Consider the following 24,428-nt stretch of genomic DNA (forward strand, 5'->3'; position numbering starts at 1 on the left):
TCATCTGTTACCCGTTGCTTTCCTTCTGGAAGCAGCCCCCATTGTTTCCACCTTGCCAGCTCTGCAATAGTGTGGAGTATCTGAGTGTCTCCGGGACGTTTGTATACAAGCAGCTTGACTCAAGCCCCGTCCCCGGCTCCCCAGTGGTCTGAGGCCGTCTACTGGACGTCTCCGCCTGCTCAGGGCCTAGCCGTGCTCTTTAAGGCTGTGACCTCCCCCTCCTGTCCTTTCTGCCCCCCATAGGGAATACGACCCCTTCCTGTTTACACCCCGAGGTACCACCGACACAATGACGAGGTGTGGACTAGGTCTCACCAGCTAAGTGTTTGTTCACATTTTTTTTCTACTTTCATTGAGATTTAGTTGACATACAGCACTCTGTAAGACATACAGCTTAATGATTTGACTTAGAAATGTTGCGAATCGATTATCATTGTAAGTTTAGCTAACTTCCATCATCTCACAGATACAGTAAGAAAAAGGGAAAGGTATTTTTCCCTTGTGAAGAGAACTCTGAGGACCTGTGCTCTTAACCCCTTGCCTACATATGAAGACGGCAACGTTAACTGTAGTCGCCATATTGCGTGTGTATCACATCCCGAGAGTCCTTATTGGTCTTTTAACTGGGAGTTCGTCTCTTTTGACGCCCTTCCGCCCTTCCCCCAACTAAGATTTTAAAGAAACAGAGGAAAGTCTTTATGTCCAGGACCAGGCTTCTCTGTTCCTGAAGTTTCTGGATCTTCCTCATCGCGGGGAACCCTTCTCTTACTCCTTAGACCCAGACCTCTCCTTCTTGGACTCTAAAGCAAGTTTTCTTAATGTGGGATTTCAGGGGCTCTTGGATGAACTGGAATGAAATAAAAAAGGCCGTAATTGGGGCGCCTGGGTGGCTTGGTCGGTTGAGTGTCCGACTTCGGCTCAGGTCATGATCTCACAGTCCGTGAGTTCGAGCCCCGCGTCGGGCTCTGTGCTGACAGCTCAGAGCCTGGAGCCTGTTTCAGATTCTTTGTCTCCCTCTCTCTGTGACCCTCCCCCGTTCATGCTCTGTCTCTCTCTGTCTCAAAAACAAATAAAAACGTTTAAAAAAAAAATTCAAAAAAAAAAAGGCCGTAATTATTTTTACCATTGCCGAACTGAAACATAGCTTCCCTTCAGTATGTCTGTAGGCATAGTTTTGTCAGTACCTGTGACCAGTAGAAATCACAGATATTTTCATATCATAATGACAGTTGAAGATATCACACAATGTAGGTAACGTACTCTCACCGTTAACTCAGAATCCTCGTTGTCTGAAGCCTAGGCTTTGGGGCTGTCTGCACGTGCTCAAACATGTGGCCAGAGCTGGCCAATCTCAAGTAATTCTGTTCCCTTTTCCCCCCCATTCTATTATATTTTATCATCAGGAGGAATGAAATTAATTCTAATGAATAGTGGTAGATCCGTGAATCACAGGGAATTCTATGCTCCATGGTCTTTTAGCCACAAGACTGCAAGTCAGGTTTATTCCATTGGACTTTAAGTCAAAATCAAGTGCTTCTGGAGACCAGGATACCTTTTCCTTATGACGTGATTTGTGAAAACTTTCATTCTGCTTATGACTGTGTACCTTTTCACTTATTTATTTGTTTATTTTTGTTTTTATTTATTTTTGAGTCAGAGACAGAACATGAACGGGGGAGGGGCAGAGAGAGAGGGAGACACAGAATCTGAAGCAGGCTCCAGGCTCCGAGCTGTCAGCACAGAGCCCGATGTGGGGCTCGAACTCACAAACTGTGAGATCATGACCTGAGCTGAAGTCGGACGCTTAACTGACTGAGCCACCCAGGCGCCCCGACTGTGTACCTTTTCAAAACAGGAGTTCCATTCTTCCAGTCCTCCAGATGAAAAAGTGAAAATTGGATATCCAGCTTGATGGGCATGTGCCTTTGTCAAGGACAACCCCGCCATTAAATGTTATGAACCTAGCTAAGCCAATCCGACACATCTTTAAAAACAGAACTTGACTTGAACCTGCCTATTATATTGTGAATCGTTAATCAGCAAAAATATATTTTATTGTTTTGTGTGCTTATAACTGTATTTTAAGATAATGGTTTTCGGGGCGCCTGGGTGGCTCGGTCGGTTGAGCGTCCGACTTCGGCTCAGGTCATGATCTCACGGTCCGTGAGTTCGAGCCCCGCGTCGGGCTCTGGGCTGACGGCTCAGAGCCTGGAGCCTGCTTCCGATTCTGTGTCTCCCTCTCTCTCTGCCCCTCCCCCGTTCATGCTCTGTCTCTCTCTGTCTCAAAAATAAATAAATGTTAAAAAAAAAATTAAAATAATGGTTTTCTTTATAACCCAGTGGATTTTGTTTTTTATATCTAAATGTACGATTCTGAGAAAAGAGACACAGGCTTTACCAGAGTGTTCTAAATGTTCAGGTTTCATTTGTTTCTAAAGAAGTCCTTGTCTCTACCCTTTTTCTAAAACTCCGTTTTGTTTTGCGGGGCAGTGTAAGGAGGCTCTTTCCCTTACGCCCTCGGGGGCTCAGAGGCATTCCCAACCGGTAATGCCACCAATCACAGCCAAGTACCTAGGGAGCCTGTGTAAGAAGTGCCTTACCTGTATAGCACAGAGTCCTTAAATCATTTGCCCAAAACCCTACAGTGAGGGGAGTGAGGGAGATAGAATCCGAATCCAGACCTGTCGGCTCTAAGACTCCAGGGTGTGTGATATTTAACTACCCTATTATATGTTGTAGCCTGACTAAATTGTGTTCTGAAATAAATACATACATACCTGCCCACCCGCCTTCGGCTTTGTCCTTGGGGCCTAGGCGTCTGCAGTTAAGGAAGCAGAAAATGTTTGTTCTCTGCCTTTGTCTCTCTCAGCCTCACTAGGTCGTTCTTTCTCTTTCCGTCCCTCTGCATGGGGATTTGACTCTGTAGAGAAGCCTCCTTGTATTCCCAGGCTGTCCCCTTGTCTTCCAGTGAAGGAGCTCAGACAGAATTGGCTCGGAGGCCGCCTCCAAGTGTCATTGTTGCTGTTTAAATTCAACACGCGATGGGTCTCCCTCCTCACAACCCGCTTGTGGAGAGATGGTTCCTTATTATTGACCCCCAACGTCACACGTTTCCCGCAAGGCTCTAAATCATCCCCGCGAAGAGGTGACCTTGTATCTCCGGTCTCCTCATCTCCGTGTATCCGTGGTGCCGTTGTGTTTGTCTCCTTGAATGAATTTGTGAGCTAAACCAGTGGTTGCCCCCACATCGTGGTTGATTAATTTTCTAGAAAATAAAGAGCACGTTCACGAACATGGCTCTTTTTGGAAACTGGCAGGATCTTGACGTATATCCTACATACTGACTCAAAGCGCCTCTTCGTACCGGTGCCTGTTCTTACGCAAACGAGAACAAGCAATATTTACTACACATGGCTTTTTCAGCTTCTTCTTGTGTGATGGGGTTTCTGGACCCCTTTGCAATTTGAGTAAAATTGGTGAATTAGAGTTTCTTCATAGGCATCAAATGGTACATTTTTATGGAGACACTGGAATATTTCTGCCGCGATGATGTTGGTGGAAAGCTCACTGAGATGATTACCTTGAACGACGGGAGCCCTGCAATTTTAGTAGTGGGTGTTCAAAACTGCATTAAGTGATGTCTTATTAAGTGTGGGGCCAACTAAATAACCCAGAGTTTTCTACATAACCGTTGTCAGGCTGAGTTTGTTCCTGCTCGGAAACTGAACAATCTTTATTTTTATCTGAAGACAGAGATGTACCTGGTCTGATGCTCTCAAAGTCAGACGGGTTTCTGTTGCCTATGGTACGTTTCCTGGTGCTCACAGCAGGAAAGAGGCTCAGTGTTGCCCTGTCCCAGCCCTTCAGATTTGTAGCCGAGCAAACTGAAATCCAGGGAGGAAGTGAGACTTGTCAAAGGGTAATACAGATGAAGAAGTGGGGTGTGAACCACATTTATGGCTCCGGAGCCTTAACGTGCCTTTGGGCCACTTCTGCACAACAGTGAGAGTCCCATGGTCCCCTTCGCTACAGCCAGGGTCCCTGAAGCAAATGCAGGTGACTCCCTTCCTTCCTCCCTCGTGTGTGTGTGTGTGTGTGTGTGTGTGTGTGCGCGCGCGCGCGCGTGTGTGTGGCTGTTGGGATCAGTGGTTCCTCTTTAGCCTGCTTTTGACTTAAGTCAAGATAGAATTTGTTTTGACGCTCACACAGTGCAATGCCGCATGTAACTTTTTATTTGTATGCATTACTAATTCGTTCTGGCGACAGTCATCAATACACACGATGCCACTTTCCAATTTCTGAGATCATGAAACTAGCCCTCCTGGGCATGTCGGAGCCCCCCTTCACCTCTCCTGGGTGTGTCAGAGCCCCCCTTCACCCCTCCTGGTGCTGGAGAGCCACCTAATTTTTGCTTTTGCTTTCATTCTCCTTTGCTTCTGTCATCCACTTACTTGAAGGTTGCTTTTGTGTCTTAAAGACTCAAGCAATAGAAAATTGAGAAGATCGTTCCATTGATTTGGTCAGTCCTAATCATTGGTTGAATTCAAAGTCCCATCCCCATGCAATCCAGACTGAGAGAACTGATCTTTTCTGAGGCTAAGACATATATCAGTGGCCAACGTCCATAACTTCAACTTGACCAGCTCCCAGATCTTGGTTTCTCACCCAATCCTGGGTGCCCTGGATGCAGCAACCCCTTTGTATCCTAAGATTTACAACCTTAAGAGTTTTTCCCGGGGTCTGCATTTGGGGGGGGGGGGGGTCAAGTCTTCACTGTTTTTTGTGACGAGATGGCTCACAGGATAATCATTAGCTTTGGCGGATGATGTATTCTTATGTGCTGTCTCTGAGCGAGAGAGTGAAAAGCCTCCGTTAGGAAAGAGTTATGGAGTGGTAAAGTAATGGATTCACTTTGAGACTTGAAAATAAATAAGTAAAGTGAATAAGTTGCCCTCTAGAATCCATCACCTATCATACAGAGCGGTGATACAATGGTGCAATAATTCGTGTGGCTCTCAATGTGAAATTATGTGAATCACTTCATTCATTACAGATAATGAGCCAGTAACACAAGCCCGAGTGATGGCTCCCTTACACTACTCATTTACTTTATTTCCTTTTCTGCCCCTTTTGGAGCAAAAAGTTTTTTTTTTCCTTTTTCCTTGCAGGAGACACTTGTGACGATGGTAGTTAAACTAGGGATCGAGACCTCCAGCTTCTGATGGACGAATGCTGTCTATAAGTACTGATCATCTAGCATGATGCTTTTATCCAGAAAGCATTTATCAATATAAACACACTTAGGCCACATGGAACACATAAAAGCATCAAGAAGCTCGGAATTGTAGCAAAGGCACAGAATGAATGTTTTTTAATCTTGTGTCATCCATAGATACCTGCAAAGATTATTTCTGTTGATCACTGTGGTACCACTCGCCCTTTACGCACCTTCCGTGCATTATATTTATCAGCTGTACTGTTGAAAATAGCAGAGCCGCTCTCCTGGTTGGACACCTTGGCAGACACGAAGCATTTAGAACATGGACAGGCTGTCATATATTGGCCGAAAGGACAGTAATGATGTTGCACCAGGGAGCCTGATGGAGAGCCAACAGATACTTGCTTGTGAGTGTGTGTGCATGTGTGTGTGTTAAAATGAACATCATATAATAAGTTTTCTAAATCCTTTTAACAATCCTCTGGGATGGGTGTTAATGCCTGTCTCCAGTGAGAAATGTATTTGAAACTGAGCTTCAGATGTCTTGCCTACAGCAATGTGGAGGCCCTGAGTGAGGGGTTTCATTCTGCCCTTTGTGGAGCCATCTATTTGTGGGGCTCCATTATTCACGGGCGTGTGAGACGTGGAGAGAGCCCCGGCTCAGATCGCACACGTGTGGATCATACTCTGGGCACCATTTATACCCTTCTCTGGGAAGTAGGACAAGAAACAGAGAACAGAAGGCTGATCCGTGTTGCAAGTACTCTGCTCATTCAAGCAAGAGATATTTTCCACTAGGAAACAGGATTTCTGAACAGAGTTGCTACCTTTGCAGTCACTTTCTGTACTGCAGTGTCCGTGGAAAAGCCGTCGTGCGTCGTGAGATGGCGTGGTGACAGGAACATGCCAACCCCAGCGCTGACGTCTGCTCCCTCCACCCAGGCTGTATGCCCCAATGCGCAGGTGACATTCCTTGGCATCTAGAGACCCAGCAGGCACACCTTTGGTGGGCGTGCCCAGTCTCCAGCCATCTCGGTAGGAATTCTATCCCATGGCAAAAGGAGATCAAGACACAATTTATTTGAGAAAATTCAAAACTAAATAATATTGTTACGTTGCACTGTCTTATTAGCCTTTTCCAGCTCAAGGTTGAGTCAGACCCGGGAGTCTTGATGCAGACATTTGGAAATCCCCGGGCTGGGTGGAAAATCACGTCAATTGCAAACTCGGTGAGGAAGCTGTACAGCCGCACCTTGGAGTTGGTAGGAAGACAGCGAAGAGGGAGGTGATTGACCAGCACCAACTCTGACCCTGGCCGGTACCTCAGAGGAAGGATTTCAGTCTGCCCACGTTCTGTGAATTCCTTTTCCCTCCTAGTATTCTCAGGTGTTCACGGGGACAGAATCATTGTCTGAAGCCAACAGCGAAAGTCTCCCAGGACCGCATGGCGGGCTTATCCTCAGGGTCTGGCCTGGAGCCACGTGTATTTTTCTGAGGTTTACAGGTAGCCCTTGAAGCAAATATTTATAGATGTGTTCTTAAAGGATCACTGATGCTGTAATTAAAATGGCTTACTAGGTGAATAAATGAGTAACCCGTTGAACGCGGCTGGAATTATTGCTTGACTCCAGTATGCCACATCCCGCGACAGACTCGGGTTAAGAGCAGTGAAGCAGACAGAAGCAATCTCCCCACTCAAGGAGCCTGTGCCCTGGGGGGGTGGGGGTGGGGGGGGGACATCCAGGGAGGCATCCAGCAGGATAGTCTGTCCATCCGGGAAGAGCCCGACGTGCATGCAGGATGAAAACACACAGTTGATGGGGTTCTTGAGCAAATGACTAAGAAAGAATTCTTGAGACGTCTTTGGTGCAAAAAGGTGATTTTATTAAAGCGTGGGGACAGGACCCATGGGCAGAAAGAGCTGCACTGGGGTTATGAAGAGTGACTGATTATAGGGGTGCCTGGGTCGCTCGGTTAAGCGTCTGACTTCGGCTCGGGTCACGATCTCGCGATTTGTGAGTTTGAGACCCACAGCGGGCTCTGTGCTGACAGCTCGGAGCCTGGAGCTGCTTCGGATTCTGTGTCTCCCTCTCTGTGTCCCTTTTCACTCGCGTTCTATCTCTCCCTGTCTTTCAAAAACAAACATTAAAAAAAAAGTGACTGATTATATACTTTTAGTGGGGCTTAGGGATCGTGGAAGGAATTTGGAAGCAAAGCTCTCAGGACCTTGAGGGGCTAGCTGATGTTAAGATAAGGTTACTTTCATGGGTGATGGGCACTGAGGAGGCACCTGTTGGGATGAGCGCTGGGTGTTGCATGGAAACCAATCTGACAGTAAATTTCATACTAAAAAGATGAGTTACTTTTAGTCTTTCATAAAACAAAATCATTAAGGAAGGAAGGCGGCCGTGAGCCGGCTTGAGGAAGGTCACGCTCTGCGTGTTTCCGGGGTCTACCGGGGGGCTGCGAGCTGCATGGACATTTAATTTACGTTACATTTCTCTTGCCTTTGTTTCCCTCATCACATAGTGTGGCGGATTTTTCAAGTGTTTCTCTATAATCAGATACCAGTTTCACAAATAACACGACCCACTGCAGGATCGTGGTCCACGCTGTTTAAAAGCGCTGTTGCGAACAGAAGAGCCTTTTCCTCTCCCTGGTGTCCGAGGGACCGCCAGTCAGAGCTCCTCCCAGCGGACTCCCACATGGTATCTTCTAGTAGGCCACCTCCGTGAGGACCGAGACGTGTCTGAGACAAGTGTGGCTTCAGTGAACTTCCTCTTTCTTCTCACTTGAACGCCTGCTCTGTATGCCACGGGGCTCCTTGTGTGAGCCTCGGTCGGGCCCGTCTCTTCTCACTGAGGGGCTTTTGACGGGGGAGCTGAGACGTGACCGGCCGTGGCGAGCGCTCAGTAACGTGTGCTGCGTGAAGAAATGAATGAACAGCGCGAGGTAGAGGGTTGTGCGTTCTCTGAAACAGGTACTTACGTGTTATGAGCATTCCACAAGACGGAGAGTAACGTCTAGAATGTCATGGAAGGCCTCTCGGAGGGAGAGGCTTTGATGTAAGGCTATGGTTGTGCCATCTGGCAATTCAACCTCACAACTTCCTGCGATGTGCCTCGGGGCATGACTCATCAGAATACCAGCATTAGACGTACGGAGTACCAGGGTGCGTGTTCCCGTCCCATGTAGCACTCAGAACTGGGTTGGGATCCCCATTCTGTGACGCCCACACCACGCGCCTTCTAAAACTAAGTGAGATGCTGCATGGAAAACATGGCATAATAAAGCTCCCTCCACCATTGAATCTGGTCTTACTCATCGACAAAACCCTTCTTGGGTCAAAAGTTTATAAATAAATTCAGAGTGCCTAACGGAGGTGTCTCATGGACCCGTGGATGTCCTAGCATCCCAGGTGCATTGCCCATTTATAGAGACACAGGCATGTTTTAAAATATAACAGAAAAGAAATCTTAAAGCCGCTTTTTCCAAATTAGGGAATAACAAAGAACCTAAAGTTCCCGCTCTCCGAGAAGACTTGTGCAGATGTGGCCGTCGGAAGGGTACCCTCCGGTATCCCCGATTTATTTCCTGTTCCCCCAGAAAGGGTGTCTGCTGTCCCAGCACAGCCTCTTCTTTCTGGATTCTTTTTTATCCTGGAAGGAGGAAGAGCTGGAGGAGGGAGGAACGGGAGGTAGAATAAGCCAATCCAGGCCAAATAAGGCTCGCTCATGGTTGCTTCCACCTCTCCCTTTCCGTGGCTCCCTCCTGCACCCCCACTTCATCGACGCCAGTTCAGGTTCCCCCTCACGGGGGTGCCGTGGATAAAAGAGGCTAAAGGTGATCGAGGGTCCCTTCTGGACCCCACAACTCTTGGCACACAAAGCCATCCATAGGCTATGCCTGACCTCCATGATGAATGGAAATTGAGCTCATGATTGGCCCTTCTCTCTCCCCCAGGAGTATCCAAATCTGCAATAAATGAGAAGACAGAGTTATGGTTCATTTACTGACCTGACTTTAATATTTCTGAGAGCATTTAAAACATTTATAGAGCAGCAGTCTGCCCTTTGGTAGGAAACAAAAGTCTCCTAAGGCTGCTCCTTTCCGGAGCGAGCACTGAATGCAGAAACGCATTCCCTTCACCTGCCTGGGCTGAGCAGACGTGCGCTTCTGAGCTCCCATAGCGCCCTCAAGTGGCAACATCAAGCTCTCCATGTGCTCAAAACCCGCAAGACCCTGGGTTCGCTTGGTCTTTTCCGTGGTTTGTGTAGTCGCTTTGATCTTTGCAGATGATTGAATTCACCAAAGGGTTATCAAAATAAAAAGCTGGAAGTGACTAGGATTTACAGAGTGATTTTGAAACGATAGGGATGCTGGCACGAGGGGGCCGTCAGCGGACGCGGGGGAAGAAAAACAGTAAGAAAGGAACATGGAAGAAATCTGTGAGACTGTGGGAAATATATTTGCCTATTTTCCTCATGTTGTTTTCTTCCCCTGGATCGAAGCAAAGAACAAACCACATACGGGGTCCCAACAATCAACACAGGCTGCAAGATAAAGGGAACATACTTTACGAGCCTGTTTTTCTTGTGTTCTTTTCCCAACATGGAGTTCTGGATAATATCGTCTGAAATGTTGCTGGCCCCTGCCTTGATAGACAAGGTTGATAAACATGGAGTCAAATTCCCATCATCTGTTTTTTTAGGGAGCATCCCCTGGGTCAGGCTGGGTTAGGACTCAAAACCACGGGCCCTCCTAGGCGCAATTCCAATAAAAATATATACGTGTATTGAAAATTAGTTTCTTCGCAGATACTCGGAGTGCAAAGTTGTATGTGTCCATCCAAGGTGGAACGTGTTTACTTGTGTTTTCACTCCTTACGTGTGCCCTGGGCACCCGCACCTGCCGCTGTAGCCCTGCGCAGCCCCTCCTGTGAGTTAGCGGTTTTTCGCTGGGCAGCTCATGGCTCATGATGGCTCTGGCCGGATGGGGATCCCAGACTGGCTCTTTTGACACCAAATCAAGGTCTGCTTCTTAGGAGGTCTGCTTTTTAGGGCAGTGACGTTGAATATCGGAAAGCACTTTGAGGGGCGCCTGGGTGGCTCAGTCGGTTAAGCGTCAGACTTCGGCTCAGATCATGATCTCGAGGTCCTTGAGTTCGAGCCCCACATCGGGCTCTGTGCCGGCAGCTCAGAGCCTGGACCCTGCTTCGGATTCTGCGTCTCCCTCTCTCTCTGCCCATCCTCCATTTGCGCTCACCCTCTCTCTCTCGAAAATAAATAAAAAACATTAAAAAGAAAATCGAAAGCACTTTGAGTACCAAGTGCTGATAAACATGAGTTTTAATGTTTTGCTTTGTTAGAGCCACGGTGTTCACCTCCCTGTTTGGGCTCCGGGCTGCTCCTTGGTGGCTTTAGCGACCCTGGAGGGAGAAATATCTCCGAAGACATGTTTCTTCACTCCGCACAGGAGAGGCCTCTGAGAGTTGGAACACATCTTCCTGCCAACACTCTTGTCGAAGGAAAGTATAAAAGTCAATGGAAATTCCAAGTGTTTCCCCTTCGAATCTGAGACAACAGTAAACAAGAGAATCCACGGGAAAGCCTAATGACGCCTTTTGTGGGTGCTGAGCCATAGGCAGCCGTGATTTTTCTGAAGGTTAGGTGTATGTTAGGTGCTCCGGTTTCCCCTGTAGTAACAGCTTATTGGAACCTCTCAGGAGCCCCGCATTGGTCACTCTGAACCCCGAGATGCTGTCCAGGAAGAAGCTGGTGCTAGTGAATCCTCCCCCTGCAGGGGGCCAGCGAGGGGAGGAACCCCGGGCATGACTGCGTGTGTTACAACACTTGGCTACGTGACATTTCCCGACAGAAAGGGGGGACACTGGGGTTTCTGTCCGGGTCCTGGTTCTGTTCAGCAGCTCTGTGCTGTGAGGGTCCTGCTTGTATCCCTGCAGGGATCCCTGTATCCTTTTTTGTCATGGCCACAAAGAGGTCATGGCAGCTGTGAGCCCTCGGGTCCGCACACAACTGAGTGCAGAGACAGAAGACTGGAGGGGGCAGTACCAGGGGGGCGGGGAGGGCCCCTCTTCTGACCACCCTCTTTTATTGAGGAGGAAAACCTTCTTGCCAGGAGCCGCCCAGAAAACTGTGTACATCCCTTTAGCCAAGCAGACACTTCTAACTGGAGGACAGAAGGTCTGTGTTTTCGGGTGAAAAGAAAGAAGGGACAGTGGCAGAGCTTTTGGGTGACCAAGGAGGGTGGCTCCCACGGTGGTTCTCATCAGTGAGTGAAGAATGCATATAAGAATATGGTTACGGAAGAAATTCATGTCATTCCCTCCAGAAAACAAAAGTGCTTTGCCTTTCTTCAAAGATCCAATTTAATGAAGAGTAGCCAGCTCTCTCCCAGCAGACAAATCTGGGGTTATTATTATTTTTATTTGACCCGAAGTACAGGTGGCATAATGTTACATGGGTTTCAGGCACACAGCATGGGGACTCGACAAATCCGTATGTCCTGCGACACTCACCACGAGTGCAATACTCCCAAGGTGTGCCTTTCATCCCCGTGACTCAGTCGTCCATAAGTGGAAGCCTGTATGTCCCACTCCCCACTCCCTGCCACCCGTTTCGCCCATCCCCCTACCTCTCCTCTCTGTCAACTACCAGTTCTCTGTGTTTATGGGTCTATTTCTGCTTTTTGTTTCTTTGTTTTGTTTTTTAGATTCCACATATAATGAAAGCATATGGCTTTTGTCTTCCACTGCCTTCTTTTACTTAGCATAATACCCTCTAGGACCATCCATGTTGTTTCAAATGACGAGATCTCATTCCTTTTTATGGCTGAGTAATGTGCCAATGTGTGTGGCTAGATAGACAGACAGGCAGACAGACCTCATCTTCTTTGTCCATTCATCTCTTGATGGACATTGGGTTACCTCCATATCTTGGCTATTGTAAATAACGCTAAGGTAAACATAAGGATGAATATCTTTTTGAATTAGTGTTTTCGTTTTCTTTGGGTAAATGCCTCGTAGTGGAATTATCGGACCATAGGGTAGTTCTGGTTTTAACTTTTTGAGGGCCCTCCATACTGGTTTCCAGACTGGCAGAACCAACTCACATTCCTGCCCACAGCGCACGAGGGTCCCCTTTTCTCCACCCCTTTGCCAGTACTTGTTATCTCTTGTCTTTTTGATTCCAGCCATTCTCTAGGGTTATTTTTCAGGTCACTGAACCATAAGGAGATACCTTTGTGGGACTCTCCCATCCTGCCTTGAGTAGATCTGACGAATGAGGCTTAGAGAAACGATAAGAAGATGGAAGTCCCAGAATCTGGGAATAGGTTGGACTAGGGACCCTCTGGGCGTCTCCAGCCTCCTTCCCTGGTAAGACTTTGGGAAGAAAAACAAACCGCAGAATGCATTAATCTCAGCGAGGATGTTCCCCCCTCAGAGATCAGTGGGATTCTCTTCCTGCGGCTGCATCAGCTGATTTGGGACGTCATCATCATTCCACTTGAATCAGGGACGGAAACCCAGGGCTGCGTGTGGCCTAACCACTGAGACGCTCTGCACTCGTGAGATGCCATCATATCAAGTGCCTGTTGTTCATCAGGTGGATAAACCCGAGCAGGCTGCCTTCCCGGGGATTCAGTAACTGTCTGTACACGTCAGGGCCTGACGTTCACGGTTATAGATGGGGAGACCTCATCAAATGCAGATGTAATCAGTGGTGGCGATGTCAGATGAGTACTCCTTCCAAGTTTTCCACTGAAGCACCTGGGGTGGGTGCTTCACTGTGGGGACAAGTGCACCACTTGAGGGTCTGTGATACGAGTGGTTAACTTATTTGGAGCCTTATATCTTAGCATACTCACGACTTTTGTGTTCTATCCCATATCATCCCGTATTTGGATTTAATGACTTTGTATTATTAATCTTTGAGTAAATTAAGTGCTGCAGAAAGGTATTTGGAGACTCAGAATTCATGTAGATCATGAGCAGCCATTTTCGTCTCGTTCTGAGTTGAACTTGACGTTGTGTACGATATCCGGGCTCTGAGAGGGAGAAATAAAGCGATCCTGAAACACAGATGGAAATTGAGGCTTTACTGTTGCCACTTCTACTGTAAGGTGGCTTGGAAACCCTTCAGAGTCCTTTGAAAGCTTTAATTTATCCACCCGTCCTCACAAAGATTGAGGAGGTTCTGAATAAATGATGCAATTTGGGTTTTGTTGGGTTATAAAGGAACGAAATGGCAGTGATTACGGGTGCAGTGCAGAGGACTGAGGTAATGAGACCCATCAGGGACCCGGCACAATGTGAGTGAGGGAAAAATCTGTTCAAATTGCAGGCTTATACGACTAACGGATTTATTTAGCCAACGGGCGGTTTCTGTTTTACCCGTCAAGCAAAATATAAATATAAGTAATTGTTAGGGGGATTACTTTTGTGAGTTCCAAATTACAATGACTCGAAACGCAATTAGTGGTATAGACAAACCTATTTCCCCCTTTTATGAGAAGGAAATTGTTCGGACATGGGTAAGTGCCGTTGGTAGAGTGCACAGTGGATTGAATTACCCACATGAAGCAAATGAGTGGCTTCATTTCTGGTTTATTGCTCCTAATATAATATGTTTTCATTAACGAGAACCCACTGCTTCTATCTGACGTGTCCCCCTCTGCGTGAATCAGGGTTTTTGCGCTGATGTCTTCCGTGTTTGCTCAAGACTTTGGAAAGATACAGAGCACAGGTCTGAAGTTTATTTTCTTTCCCACAGTGTCATACTTCATATTTAGGATCTATGTGCGTGTTGATGGTGATCCTTAAATATAGGTATATATTCACAAAAATAGGCACGTTCCATGGAAACCTGGAGAAAATCGTTAAGTGATGGCAAAAAAAAAAAAGGAGTTGATGATGAACATTTTGATGTGGTTTAAAGGAGTAGATTCAGGAAAATTAAGTTCATAAAAGTCAGTTTTCAACTTAAATGTGTTTATTAACTTTGTTGATTTTTAATTCGTGACAAAAGTTTTTTTTTTTTTTTTTTATTGCATGAAAAAAGCAATGAGTCTAAACCAGAGGCACTGAGGATTTTTTAATGAAATCAGGTTTTGAAAGTAATGCTTTTTTCCCCCCTCGCAATTCTGTAGAGCTTTCTGCGAAATGGCATATATTCTGGCAAGGGGGCGATGCTCTTTGCTTGCTTGCATAAAGGAAAGTGTCTCTGAGATCTGCCCCAGCAGGCGTGGTGTCTTAGCTTTGATCCTGTCTTTGGTGTCTGCCTTATCAATCCCCTTCTGGCCACTACCTTCTTCCTGAGATGAGCCCTAAACAGCTCAATTCAAGGGGGAAACAGCATTCTGAAAATGTCTTGGAAAGGCCAACTGTACTCCATTCTCTTTTGACTTTGATCTGCTGAGATAACCTCTATTTAAATGAGGAAGACAGGCTTGTGCATTCTCAAGAACTTCCTACCCTCTGGAAAATCCTTGTTAAATACTTTAGATTGGAAAGCCATTCCCCAGGAAAAAAAGCAAACATTTGGGAGAATCTTTGAGGTCACCTGGGTGCCATCTAGAAAAACGTTCGAGTATATTATTCTAGTCCAGCGTTTCTCAAACTTGAGCATTGCATCCAGCATGACCTGGAGGGCTTATTAAAATACAGGTAGCAGGGCCCTAGTCCTGAGTTTTTGATTCAGCAGGTTAGGGATGGAGTCCAGATTTTTCTTTTCTAACAGATTCCTAGATGATCCTTGTGCTGTTGGTCTAGAGACAGTTCTCTGAGTGGACTGAAAACGCCACTTAGCGCTCCTACAATAAATAACTAGGGCATTATTATGAACACATTTGTGATCTAGTTCTTTCTAAGAGTCTTTTTCTAATAAAAGTAGAAGGGCTGTGAATGCACCAGAATGAGCAAGAAATTGAGAAAAGCGCATTTATTCACAAAAGGAAGTCATTATCAATCTGACCATGTGATTTAGAGCCTCAATCCTGATTCACTGTGAGGGATATTGGGATATTGGCTGTAATCTGTAGGAAAGGAAAGACTATGTGTATTTCAGTCCATCGTTTCGTCCCTAGAACACAGCACAGCGACTGGCACCTAGTAGGGGTTCAAATATTGACTGAATAAGTGGGTGAAATGCTCACAGCGAACACGAACATTAGCTCTACCATTTGCCACACGTGGGTTTGGGTTTGGTTTTAGTGAGCTAATAATGATACAAGCGTACTCTACAACACATCGTCCCAACTTGATGGCTTCTACAACAGTTATTGATTCTAAGGTTATTGATTCCTGCGGGTCACCTGTGATTTGGTCCAGCCGTCCTGGGCTCAGCGAGCTGGCTCTGCTTTGCGCGCCCTGATCGCTGGACTGGACTCCAAGCTGTGGGTTGGGTTCAGATGTGTTTGTTGTGGAGAGCAAGCCAACATGGCGGCCAGGACATGTTCTTGTATGGCGGGTCACCCGAGTGAAGGAGCTCGGGCAGGCCGTGCAGGTCCCTCGAAACCTCTGCCTGTGCCATGTCCATGTCCGTTCACATGCCAGTGGCCAAAGCGAGTCAGTCCGGCAGTTTAGGGTACCCGACTGGAAGGGCCCTGGGATAGGAGGAGATATTTGCTGAGCGGCATTCCAGTCTGTCCCAGTTTTGAATGTGGGAATAGCCGCTTCTCATCTCCAGGATGAGTCATCTTGACCGAGAAACTTGGGAATGTAGTGATGCCCTGGAGGAGGCCGCTCCTGCTCAGACTGTCCCATCACATACTTGAAGGCGTGGCTTGTCTTCTTGGCGCTTGCCCGGCTGCTTGGTTTTCTTTTTCACTCAGGCCCTGGCTGCTTGCTAATTGTTTTTTATTGATGCTGCTCCAGGCGTGTCTGAACTCAAAGGAATGGCCTTCATGCTGGTAAATTTTGACGTACGGTAAGATGGTGAGGGAAGTGATTCTGTAGGAGAGTTCTTCAGACTCCAGCAGGCAGCTCTCAGGACCTGGCCTGCCTAGCAGGTGCTGCTGGCCTTGATTTCCCCAGGCACCATCGGTCTTTGCTACGCACAGGAAGTCTCTCCTCTCTTCCCTCTTTGGGTCTTGAATCCAAATGCAGCACCTGAACCTGGAAGTCGATGAAACTGGGCTCGTCTTACTCCCTTTTGCTATTCCTGGCTGACCAGCCCTGTGTTTCTAGGCTGGATTACATCAGCCTCACACTCAGCCTCCCTCAATTTTAGTCTTGTCGTGCATTCTAGGAACACACCATATCCCCTTCCGTTTTATAACTGGAATCGTTTTTAGTGGAGGCAGATTATTTTAATCTTCTGTGTTTCCATTGGCCTGCACATGAGTATAATGTTCATGGAAGGATTAAATGACTCAGCATTAGCTCCGTTTTCCACTGTCCAAAGAAGACCGTGCATTTGAATGACGCGGTTTCTTTCTGTCCTTTTCTATTCCATTGTTGCTTTCAAGTAAAAGCCGAAAAACCCTTTTGGGTGACATGATGCAAAATCATCATCATCGTCATGATCATCGACATAAATTCAAAAGTCCCATGTGAGGGTTGGAGCCTCCAAAGCGGACTTGGCCTCGGAATTTCAGAATGCTTGTCATTGGTTGCAAGAGAGCACAGATAAAAGCTTTCCCTTCTTCTAGAACACAGTCATCACCTCTGTGGGTGCGAGCACTGAAAGCACTGAATTACAGAGGCTCATTAGCATGACTTTAACATTAAAGGGAAGCAGATTTAACTGAATTCATTAGACTGGGGGAGTGCTTGGTTACAAAGGGCGGGAAGCTCTGGGGGCATTTCAGAGCAGAAGTCACTGCCCTCTTAATCTAATAATACTTGATGTGTGAATTAAGACATTTCAGATAACGACATCGGGTTCAAATGATCACCGGGGACAAACAGAAACAACAGACTCTTCCAAGCCTCACGCTCCAAAAACCTTAAGAGCCTCGGAAAACACTGCGGAGGCTCTTGCTGTGTCATCAGGACATGTGACCACACAGAGGTTGGTGCCTCCTCTGGGAGGGAAAGCGATTATTTGGATAATTTTATTTTATAAGTTCTTATAAGTATTTTATAAATACTCAGTGAGCAGCAAGGAATTTGTAGGAAAAAATATATATATATATATATACAGCCTATTGATGTTGACCCAGAGCAAGGACAGGAATGAAGGACAAGAACAAGAAGGAAGGAAAGGAAGATGGAGAGCAGAGGATGTCAGGGGCAACAGGTGGCCGGCGAGAGGGAGCACCCCTGAAGGAAGGGAGGGCCAGCCCCCCACCCAACCGGGCCAGAACAGATATCTTCTCTAGGTTGACACCAGCCTTTGAGTTGAATCCGGAGCCGTTGTGCCGACTTGGCAGTGGGCTTCCCAGGCTCCTGATGATTGACGCTGTGTGTTTGCAGGTGCCCTGTGACGGCGGTTAGCTGCCCATAGAAGGTTTTGGGGTAGCGTGCACAAAATGTACAGTTGCGTAATGGCTCTATTAAAATGCAAATGCAAGTGCCGTAGGGAGATTAACATCGAAATTTATTAATTTTAGAGTAAGCCTTTTTGTTGGGTTAAAATAAATGTTTCTCTTTAGAACATATTAATTGTTAAGTACCAACTTGATATCAACTTGAAAAACCTCAAAATTAACCCCGGGCATATTTTAATTTTGTATTTTTTAAGAGCCGAGACTAAGCAGTCCCTTTTCTTGTGCCAGACACCTCCTGTTTGTGAAATTTGTAAACAGGTCATGCTATGCAGACCCTTGTTGATAGGCATCTGGCCAAAAAATATATATACTTTTATTCTTTAAAAAATTTTAATGTTTATTTATTTTTGAGGGAGAGACAGACCATGAGTGGAGGAAGGGCAGAGGGAGAGGGAAAGACAGAATCCCAAGCAGGCTCCAGGCTCCGAGCTGTCAGCACAGAGCAGGACATGGGGCTCGAATTCACGAACCGCGAGATCATGGCGTGAGCTGAAGTTAGATGCTTCACTGACTGAACCACCCAGGTGCCCCCAAAATATATATTTTTAAAGATAGATATATAGAGAGTTTGGCTGGAAATAGGCTCTGTATTTATGCATTTAGCACTGTACTTTCTCAAACTATCCAAGTATTTGTTTTGTTTCTCCCCGGTGGTATGAGTACACGGTGATAATACCTAGTAGATACCGATGTCCAGTGTTTTAGGGAAGCCTTGCCGTGAGCGTGAGCTGCTGACCATCTCGTTCCTCTTATCTCAGGGCTTGGAAGGCATAAAAATCGTGAATAGCGCTCTGCTCTCCTTTTCCTCACAGAGAAAGAGAAAGTGAACCCCAGGATGTAATTCTCTCCTAGAAATAGGAAAACCTCTTAGCTAATCAAAATCGTGCTTAGCCTGCTGAACTCAATATACTTTTGGTATTTTTTTCAATGCTTAGCTTGCACGTGGACCAGAAAGTCCCCTTTCTTGTCATTTAAAAAATGACCATCCACCCAAATTTTGCAGCAGCTCCTTAATTCCAGTGACTTATCATATTTGTCTTGCAATTTGGTTCCAGGGGAAAGAAACAAACACAACTCACGCCTTTATTTAATAAACAGGGGGGAAACCCCATCATATGTAACTCGGTGGGAAAAAATGGGTCAGTGGGCATGGTTTTAAGCAGTATTCACATCTTGATATGAAAGAATCCATGAAATATTTTCAAAAACAGTTTCCCACATTTATCCGGTAGGCAGATATGGAAACTATTTCAATATAGCATATTGAAGGCGTTCATTGGTGAGTGGAGGCAATTACTGACCTGTTCCCTTCTGAGACGCTCCAGTGTTTAAATACTCATTGGGAAGTTTTGCCCCTCTTCAGACTTTCTCCCCCCTATTTGAGGGATGGGGCTCCGAAAACGTTATTGAAGGCAATAAGTGAATTAATTCTGTGTCACAAACACGAAATGCCATCGTCGCAATTTTCCACAATTGCTTTTATTTTTTAAGGTTTATGTATTTGAGAGAGAGAGTGCACACATGTATATATGAGTGAGTGGGGGAGGGACAGAGAGAGAGAGAGAGAGAGAGAGAATCCCAAGCAAGCTCCGAACTGTCAGTGCAGAGCCAGATGTGGGTCTCAAACTCAGGAACCACGAGGTCGTGACCTGAGCTGAAGTTGGCGGCTCCACTGACTGAGCCACCCAGGCACCCCATTTTATAAGTAATTTTAAATCAACATTGCTTATTATGTTGTCTGACTCATTTAGTTAGGATTTCTAAGGCTGAGCAGATTGTAATTTGAATACCTACGAGATCACTGGACAGTGATTTTTAAATTTTTTTTTTTTTTTTACATTTTATTTATTTTTGAGAAACAGAGTGAGACAAAGCGTGAGCGGGGGAGGGGCAGAGAGAGAAGGAGACAGAATCTGAAGCAGGCTCCAGGCTCTGAGCAAGCAGTCGGCACAGAGCCTGATGCGGGGCTTGAACCCACAAACTGTGAGATCATGACCTGAGCCGAAGTCGGATGCTCAACCGACTGAGCCACCCAGGCACCCCTGGACAGTGATTTTTAAAAGTGAGGGACACATGTGCCTTCCGTACCTCAGTTTCAGCCTGTTCTCGTCGATATGCATACATCTAGGAAGTATTGTGTGTGATACACGAGCTATTTCCATATAAATACTGTATTTTGTATACAATGTTAGTACAAGAAATATGCAATGCTACTTCTCACAGTCTGCGTGAATAAATACATGCATATTTTATAGGAATATTACAAAAGTAAGCCCCTAGCAGCGTCTATATTTAGTGGCGGTCCGGGACCTAGATGCCTCAGGGAGCAGCACGAACCTTCCTTTCAAGTCCTGCTGGAAAGGCAGCTTCCTCCCATCAAAAGCACAGCTGGGGCCGGGGGAGGGGGGATGACAGCAAGGTTTCCTCTTTATCTAAATGTGATGACTTTTAAAGTTTCATTTCATGGCTCTAGTAATTGCTGCCTCTGTCTTCAGAGTGATGGGGGGCCGGTGACGCGCTCTGCCACCCTGGACCTGTGGGCGGGACATCTGCCTGAACCGTAGGCCTTTGGCTGGTTCAGGGCACCTCTAGCTGTTGGGATTTTGGCTTTACTTGTTTTCGCGGTGGCGTAAAGGAAAAATGTGCCTTTCAACTTCTTTCACAATCACCCTCTTCTTCATAGTGGAGGGAAACCCTAAGCAGAGGATGGGTGTGGTATAAATTCTAACTAAAACAAGGCTGCCCACTGGGTTGAGATTTGGGGAGAGTGTGGAAGGGACCAGAAGGTATGTTCTCCCAGGAGGCTTATTCACCGGCATCCGGTTTCCCCCCTAGTTAAGGACACTGTGGGAAGAAGCAATTTCAGGACCAGGCAACAGCTTTCTCAGGGATATCTGGGCTCGGGCAGTGATGCCAGGAGATCCCCTTGGATTGAGACTTAACAAAGGCTGATGAGCCAGATATATGGCCTCACTGGCCCCGGCCTCGCCTCCCCCCCCCCCCACGTAGATCAAACAGTCATGAAAACCCAGGTGGAGCAGGGACCGCCACTGAGTCCAGGAAGAATGTGAACATGAAGACGATGTGGAAGGCACCGCAAAGCGGGCAGGTGCAAACTGTCCCCTCCCCTCGGAGTTTCAGGCCCGAGTTTTGGCTGAAGCTCAAGTTGGGACCGATCTGTCCCATCTCGAGGGGCTGCAAACAAAAGGGAAGGGGGTGTGGGGACGAGATGAGAAGGAGGAGCCCCCAGATCCTCATGAAAGCCGGAGGCGCGGATTCGAGAAGGAGGGAGACATCCCCCGAGGCCCGAAGGAGCAATCCGCCCCAGGGAAGGGCGGGGAGAAAGCAGCCTGCGCCTGGAGCCGGAGCCGGGCGCGCAGGCATGCCGGTGTGTTTCCACACAGGGGCGCTGGAGCACGTCTTACTGCAGCAAGACGCGCGAATGCGCACCCGGAGCCTGGCGCCCTGTTCGGTGTGGTTTCTCCCGGGTTCCTTCCTCTCAGTCGGAGGCTGAGGGGGCGGAGCAAGCTTTGGAGAAGTTGCTGGCCTCCCTGAAGCCTCAGCCTCTGCCTCTGTTTACTGAACATGAAAACGGAGTTCGCGATGGACACCAATGGGTTGGGATGTGTAGGGAGGAGCGTTCCACTGAGTTGCTCGGGAGCCTTCCACCAGGCCTCCCCTGCCTCGCTTTCCATGACCCTGCCTTTCCCTTCTTGTTGAGCCCGGGGCGGGGGGGGGGGGGTGGTGGGGGGAGGCGAGGAAAATGAATCTGTTTTCGGAGACGAGCTTGGTTTGGGAAGCAACGAGGGCTCCTTAGAAAGCTGTGTGTCTGAGCCCCTCCCTTCCAGCCCTGCTGTTTGCCGTCCCTCTCCCCACTTAGGCCCCCCAGGCCCGAGGGGTCCTGGCCGCTGTTGTTGCAAGTTAGGCGAGGAAAGCTGGAAGGAAACCCCGAGGGGGAGCGCTCGGAAGGGGACGAGGCTGCAGCTGCGCGGGGTTCGAGCGTGTGCCCCCAAGGCGCAGCCCCACGCCGAGGATGGGCGCCTTCGGGGCTCTGCTCTTCCTTCAGTGCCCGCTCCCCCCCCCCCCCGAGCCCCCCGCGTTTTCCGCGCTCTCTTCCCGCGCACCCGGGGGCGCCACCTCCGGCGAGGCCCGGAGCGCCCTGAGCCCCTGGCGCGCTCACGCCCCCGCCCGGTCCCCGGCCCGCCCCCGCGACCCCCCGTGCCCCCCACACCCCCACCCCGCTTGCGCCGCCAGCCCCCCGCCACCCGGGCGCCATTACCCGGCCGCGCGGAGGGGCCGGTGGGGAGGGGGAGGAGGAGCCGCGCGGAGGGGCCGGGGTGGGGGAGCGCGGAGATCCGCGCTGGCTGTTCTCCCGTCTCTAGGTGGTGCCAATTCTGGGGCCTAGGCATTTTCCCTCCCTTTATGGTTTTCCGGGGATTTTTTTTTTTTCCTTCCTCCGGTGCCTTTGACTAGGCCGGCCGTGGCCGTGGCAGGGAGTTGAAAAAAGCGGAAAGGACCGAGCGAGCGATCGCACCCCCAGACCCCCGGCTCCGCCGAGCCGCCGGGGGAGGGGGCGGAGGAGCCGAGCCAGGCAGTCGCCCGGCGGCGACTTGAGAGTGGCGCGCGGGAGGAGCGGCGGCTGCCGCTTCCCTTTCTTCTGCGGCTTCTTCCCTTTCCCCCCCGGAGGGGGTGGGGAGCGGGGGCCCCGAGAGGGGAAGGCGCGGCGCAGAACGCCCCCCCGGGCAGCCGGCGAGGGCGCGGGCACCGATGGCTTCGCTCTACCAGAGGTTCACGGGCAAGATCAACACCTCGCGCTCCTTCCCGGCGCCCCCGGAGGCCAGCCACCTCCTGGGCGGCCAGGGGCCGGAGGAGGACGGCGCGGGGCCCAAGCCCCTCGGAGTCCCCGCGCCCGCGGCGGCGCCCCGGGAGCGCGGCGGCGGCGGCGGCGGCGGCGCGGGTGGCCGGCCCCGGTTCCAGTATCAGGCGCGGAGCGACGGTGACGACGAGGACGTAAGAGCATCTTGGTGGGTGGGGGGCGGCGCGGGGCTTGGGGCCGAGCGCTCGGGGAGCCGCGTGCGCTCCGCATCTGCGAGGGTCGGGGTCGCCCTCGCGGCTCCCCTCCCCTCCCCTCCTCTGCCTCCGCTCCTCGGCGCCGGCGCCGATCTCGGTCACCGCCGTCCCGAAGCGGGGCTCGGTCTGCAGCGGCGGCGGCCGGGAGTTGGTGCCTGAGAGAGCAGCGTCTGCGGGGCTGCGCTGCCGGGATGGGGGAAGGCTGGGGGTGGCAGTGGGTGTGTGGGTGTCTGTTGTCACTGTACAGGGGTATGCGTCCTAAGGCGACAGTTCAGCCAGTCTGCGATTACAACTTGATCTTCCTTCCTCCCTCCCTCCCTCCCTCCCTTCCTCTCTCCCTTCCTTCCTTTCCCCCCCCCCCCGCTTTAAGACTGGGGAAGATGAAGTCCCAGGCTTCCCACCTGTCACTACAATCTATGCATTGCGCCCTCCTCACCTCCTTCTTGCTGTCCCTTTACTCACGTGGCCTGCCCTTCTCCCCTCTCCAGGCCACTTTCCCCTCCAGTGTGGATCGTGTGGGTGGTGATTTCCTTTTGGCAGGGGGTGCAAAACACTAGCATCTGAGGCCCAGCGTCCTGTTCCTGGGCCCGGCACAATTTTTGCTGATGGGAGTCAGGCCCTGCCTGTCTCTGTCGACCAGGCTTGGACTAATAGCTCTACCTTAGACCTGTGTTAGGAGAAAACTTCTTCTTCTGCTTGTTTCCTACTCTTCTTGGGCTGAAAGCCTGGGTTTCAAAGGTTGGATTTGCATATCACCTTAGTAACCGATGACTCAGGCTGGACACGAGCGGGCTGCTTAGGTGGATGAGTCCAGCCACCTCTGTTGATCCCTTCTAGCTATTCAGATGTCCGGGGAGGACCACAAAAAGAGGCAACTGCCCTTGTTGAGATGTTCTCTTCCCTGGGGAAAAGAGAAAAATCCCAGACAAGCTCTGGGACTGACAGGGAGAGCTGTAGCTTAGCTGCTCTGGCCCCTGGGGATAAGCAGGGTGCGTTGTGTCGTGGAACCTGCTGCGTGTGCCTTGGAGGAGTTTGCTACCTGGGTGCACCTGGGCACAGGTCCTCACACAAGCCTCTCAGATAGCCTCCCCTGACAACCCAGGGCAGTACCGGTCCCTGCCCTGAGCAGGCTGTTAGGTCACTCAAACATGTCTTGTCTCAGGTCCCACTGCTTCACCATTTGGTTTTTCTTTAATAGTGCAAGGTTGGGGGGAAGGGCTTTCACAGGGACAATTCTGAAAAAAAGCCACTGAGGTTTTGTTGTTGTCACTGGTCATTTTTTGTTTTACGGAGGGAGGATGTGAAGACTGATAGGGATGACAGAAGTTTGTGGCAAGTGTAGTCTGTGTCCATACACGCACACACATGCACACACCACAGCCTGTATCAGGTTTTGCACGCAACCTTCCTATTTTCTTTTGGATCATTTCCAGACTCCCCTGGTTACACAGATAGCAAGCAGAGAGATGTCCCTCACTTCAGTGGGTCAGGTCCTGCGGGAGATGTGTGGATTCTTCAGGCATCTGGTTCAAGGAACTAGAAGTCTCTGAGGAGGGGTTTTTGGGCGGTTGGTGACAAATTCTGGAGGATTTAGTTACTGAGAATCTTGGGGAAGACAATTGAACTGCAA

General features: G+C 49.0%; 1 protein-coding gene across 2 annotated transcripts in view; it reads left to right on the plus strand.

The window, feature by feature from the left end:
* The window catches only part of DPP6 (dipeptidyl peptidase like 6), an 856,594-nt gene that overhangs the window by 123,855 nt on the left and 708,311 nt on the right, over nucleotides 1-24,428 (plus strand). Inside the window, exon 1 of one of the 2 annotated variants that reach the window (XM_078437166.2) lies at nucleotides 22,085-22,738. The exons of the other annotated variant lie outside the window; for it this stretch is intronic. Within the exon in view, the coding sequence (XP_078293292.2) occupies nucleotides 22,496-22,738 (243 nt within the window). The 5' untranslated portion in view covers nucleotides 22,085-22,495. Of the gene's footprint in view, nucleotides 1-22,084; nucleotides 22,739-24,428 lie in introns of those variants that run through there. 2 annotated transcript variants of the gene reach the window in all.

Source organism: Panthera onca, chromosome A2 (genome assembly GCF_046562875.1).
Source record: "Panthera onca isolate mPanOnc1 chromosome A2, mPanOnc1 haplotype 2, whole genome shotgun sequence".
In the NCBI taxonomy this organism is placed as follows: domain Eukaryota; kingdom Metazoa; phylum Chordata; class Mammalia; order Carnivora; family Felidae; genus Panthera; species Panthera onca.